The sequence below is a fragment of the Pantherophis guttatus genome, chromosome 14 (assembly GCF_059756535.1).
Source record: "Pantherophis guttatus breed Tessera chromosome 14, ASM5975653v1, whole genome shotgun sequence".
Classification (NCBI taxonomy): Eukaryota; Metazoa; Chordata; class Lepidosauria; order Squamata; family Colubridae; genus Pantherophis; species Pantherophis guttatus.
Window position 1 is genome coordinate 21,602,918 of NC_142076.1, and position 3,925 is coordinate 21,606,842.

The window sequence follows — 3,925 nt, forward strand, 5'->3', positions numbered from 1 at the left end:
GTTTAGGCTCACACAACCTTTCGCAGTTAAATCTTTACCTGGGGACCTAAAGGATGGGAGGAGGAAAAGAAGGCAAAGGAAAGAGGGAGAAGAGGCAGGAAAGGAAGGAAAAGAAAGGGGCAGTTGGAGAGCTCCCAATCCGGCCGCTGCAGCAAAGGCGGCGCAGCGGAGCCGGAGGAGGAGCTGCATCGGACTGACGTGCAAAAGGGCCGCGGAGGCGGTGCAGCCTTGCACTCTTGCAACGCGCCTGGCGTGCATTTGCTGCGACGTGGGGGGAGGGGAGAAGGGGAGGGGGCCGGGCCGAGCCTGCAGCGCAGGGCGATCCTCTCCGGAGCGAGCGCAAAGCGGCTCCCCCTTCCCCCGCCGGGCGCACCTCGCCAAGCGCAAAGGCGCCCGGAGCCGAGCCGGCCCAAAGCGCATGGCCACGCCGGGAGCCGCGGCGTCCGGAGGTCCGCGGGCAGCCCTGGAAGACCCCGGCCCGCCGCCCCAGCCGCCCCCCGGCGGAGCCCAACCGGCGGGGAACCCCCAGGGCCCCGGAGAGCCGCTGCCCACGGCCCCCGCGCCCCAACCCTGCGCGGCGCCCGAGCCCAAGTTCCTGCCGCCCCAAGCGCAGCCCGCGCCCCCCGCCGCCCCGCCCGGCCCGGGCCTGGAGGACTATTCGTTCCTGCCCCTGGTGCGCGACATTATCAAATGGTAAATGCCCCGCCGAGCCTCCGGGGACAGGAGCAGTCTACCTTGGAGGGAAGGGATGGGTTTCCAGGCTGGGGAATCTCCCAACAGCGCCCCCCCCATGTCAAATTTGAGATGAGGATCTCCAGCAAGATTGGCGCTTTTCCCCCCAGCTCAGATCTCTACCCTGTTCAGGATTTGAATCTGGTGCTCCTCAAGTTTGGCATCTCTGGCCCAGCTGTGGAGAGCATCCTGGTGCACAGCTGGAGGGGCTCGGTTCCCGCCACATCTGGGCAGCTAGAGGCTTCTGGAGAGGGAAGAAGGGGAGTTCAGAGCTAGACTCAGCCCGAGCTTGCCCAATCCTTCCCTCTCCATCCTTTATTGCTTTTATTAGTATATTTATAATAATGTATTTATATGCCCTCTGTACACGCTACCCATGCTGGCTGGGGAATTCTGGGAGTTGAAGTCCGCCCATCTTCAAGTGGCTGAGGTCGAGCAAGGCAGCTGTGGGCCAGGCTGAGCCAACCGGATGCAGAACATCTCACTATCCCAAAAACAACCCAAGCTGTAAATCAGAACTGATTAACACAAGGCCTAAATAATAAGATGGATGCGTTCCACGGAAGACCTCCATTGTCCAAAGAGAGGATGGGTCTTTGATATCCTTCCTAAATGCTGGTGGGTGGGGAGAGCAATTGCACCTCTGGATGAGGAGGGGCCCTTCGGAGAAGGCCTGTCTGGGCTTAGAATAACTTTAGAATAATATATAATACATGTGGGTATATGCATGTTTATTTATTTATTTAGTCATGTTTATGTAGTGTATATTGGAGGAGGTGATCCTTCGAGAGCTGCATGCAACGGAATTTCATTTCAATGTCTACATTCAAAGTGACAATAATGTTATTCCGAGTTTTCTAAATCTGGATCTTTGCACCTGGCCTTGCAAAAAAGGAATCTTTTTGGGCTGTTCCTTCCCAAGAGACACAGAATAAATATTTTTGGGTTTTTTTTCCTACCTGTTTTGCAAAAGCCTATTTAGTCTCCAACCTTTGGTTGCCAGCCAGCTGCTAATGGAAAGTCCCAACTATAATGCTTTCTTCCAACAACGACGTGGGAGTTGCTTTTAGTACAGGGACACAATTCTCTTTGTTTTCAAAAACACGAGATTTATTTCTGCAGTTAGTAACTCTTGCGCTCTCTTTCTCTTTCTCTGTGCCTTCCTCCCCAAGGTTTGTTTATTTATTTATATTTCATACTTCCTAACCGCCCATCCCTCTGTGATTTCTTGGGCCACCAACACAGAGGTGGGGAGGGGAGGGTGGAGTAGGAATAATGGGCTGCCTTGATTCAGAGAACTGTTTTTTTTGGCAGGCGGGGGGGGGGGGTTTCTAAACCTTCCCATTTGGGAAACGATTAAAATTGGGTTTTTTTTGATGAAAGTCATACTCAAGAGAGCAGCAAGTTTGCCTTGCAGCAAGATAGGCAGCCAACCAGTTTAATAAATGAATAATTAATAAAGAAATAAAGTACTGTTCAAAGTGACTTGCACAGAATGAAAGGGAAAGAAAGGAAAAGAGAATTAAAATCCAGGATGCTAAATAGAGGATTTTTGTTAAAAAAAAATATAAGTGTGCAGCCAAGAACTCGCTTCATAAATCATAAAAGACATTTTAAAAATCATTACTTAAAATATTATTTTCAAAAGATCGGAGCTTGGCACGGTTCCCTGGCGCTTCCTTGCTTGTATATAAATAATGGCGGTTAGCCGAAGGAATTTATTTTAATATATTTTAAATTCTGCTTCCCGTTTCTTTGTTTTAGCATGAATAAAGACAGCCAGGAGGTCCACCAATTGCTGAACGAGCTGAGGACTAAATTTGTGGAGACCCACAAGCTGATCAAAAGCATGCAAGGTATCGGCCTGAGCCCTGAACAGCAGCAGCAGCAGCTGCAGAATCTCCGAGAACAAGTGAAAACCAAGAACAAACTCCTGCAGAAATATAAAACTCTGTGCATGTTTGAAATCCCTAAGGAGTAAAGGAGATATTGTTTGCTCTGCAAACAGGACAGTTGCTCTGAAGCGGCGTTTGCCAGACGTGGGCCCTTTAAGAGGCATGGACTTCAACTCCCAGAATTCTGGCCGGGGCTGGGGAATTCTGGGAGTTGAAGTCCACACCTCTTAAAGGGACCACGTTTGAAATAGACGGGGCAGCACAGGCTTGAAACCGAACATCGTGGACATTCTGGTACGCAATTTGTGAGCGTAAAAGGATGTGATTGTGCAAAACTCACTTTTATCTGGTGGGAGGGGTTGATGTCTGTGGACCGGTTTCTGCAACTGGATGGTAAAGCTATGTGAGAGTGTACCACTTCATCAGAAAGGGGGTTTCACTTTGCCTATTCCTTGAATTAAAAGCAAGAAAATCCCAAAATCGGGGATGAATTTTCAGGTTTAGCTTTCTACTTGCTAATGAGTTGATTTATTGTGGTTTTGTTTCCTTGTCTTCCTAGTTACTCTTTTCACCCCTTCAGCCTCCTGTTCGATACCTCTCCCCTCCCCTCCGCGGGATGAAGTGGTATGCTCCAGGTGGAACTGTGCCACCCGGTCTTCGTGTCTTCAGAATTTTTAAAGGGGAAGGGACCACTTTGCTCAGTGGGAGGGACAGTCTTTGAATCCCGTTTTTCAGCCCCCCAGGAAATAATTTTTCTTACGCCGCGAAGCAGCAAGGGAGAAAATGGAAGTAACGTTTAAAATCTTCATCAACTTTTTTTAAAAAAACCCGCATGACTTATGTCTAAATTTTATTAAACTTATATGATGTCAATCATCCGTTTCCATGGAAAGTGTCATTGATGGAGAAAGTCTTCATTTATCCATGTGTGAATGTCGTTACGATTATTTTTAGGTTGCTTTTTGGGAGCAGCAAACAATCCTTGCTTCCTTAACAGCTTTGCTAAACAAAATTTGGGGTGGGGGCAGAGAGAGAGATGATGGTGGATTATATTAATATTCTGGGGTTGCCTCACCCCTCACCCTGCTGACGTGGCTTGTCATGTCTTAACAGTCTTGTTTTATTTTACTTACGTCGTTCTTTGTCGGGTTTACCAGCTGTGTAGCCTTTTCGCTTCAAAAATAGCTCTATTTAAGCATGCGGCGTGGATGTGTTTGTGTGTTTTTATCACAAAATCACTGCATCGTCTCAACTTTGATAGGATGAAAAGATAGAAATCTGATCTCTTGGCTGTTTAA

The 3,925-nt window shown here is 48.5% G+C and overlaps 1 protein-coding gene across 1 annotated transcript; it reads left to right on the forward strand.

Moving 5' to 3' along the window:
- Nucleotides 1–259: 259 nt before the first annotated feature.
- Nucleotides 260–3,500, forward strand: MED9 (mediator complex subunit 9). The gene is made up of 2 exons (XM_034441538.3): nt 260–693; nt 2,497–3,500. Exons 1-2 carry the CDS (start codon nt 419–421, stop codon nt 2,711–2,713), a joined length of 492 nt encoding a protein of 163 aa, XP_034297429.1. The 5' UTR covers nt 260–418; the 3' UTR covers nt 2,714–3,500.
- The last annotated feature ends 425 nt before the right edge of the window (nt 3,501–3,925 follow it).

Excerpts from the sequence above, each read along its gene's own strand:
- MED9 (XM_034441538.3), top strand. The coding sequence starts at position 419 with ATGGCCACGCCGGGAGCCGCGGCGTCCGGAGGTCCGCGGGCAGCCCTG. Across the intron at positions 694-2,496 it reads GTGCGCGACATTATCAAATG|CATGAATAAAGACAGCCAGG; the intron begins GTAAATGCCCCG and ends TCTTTGTTTTAG.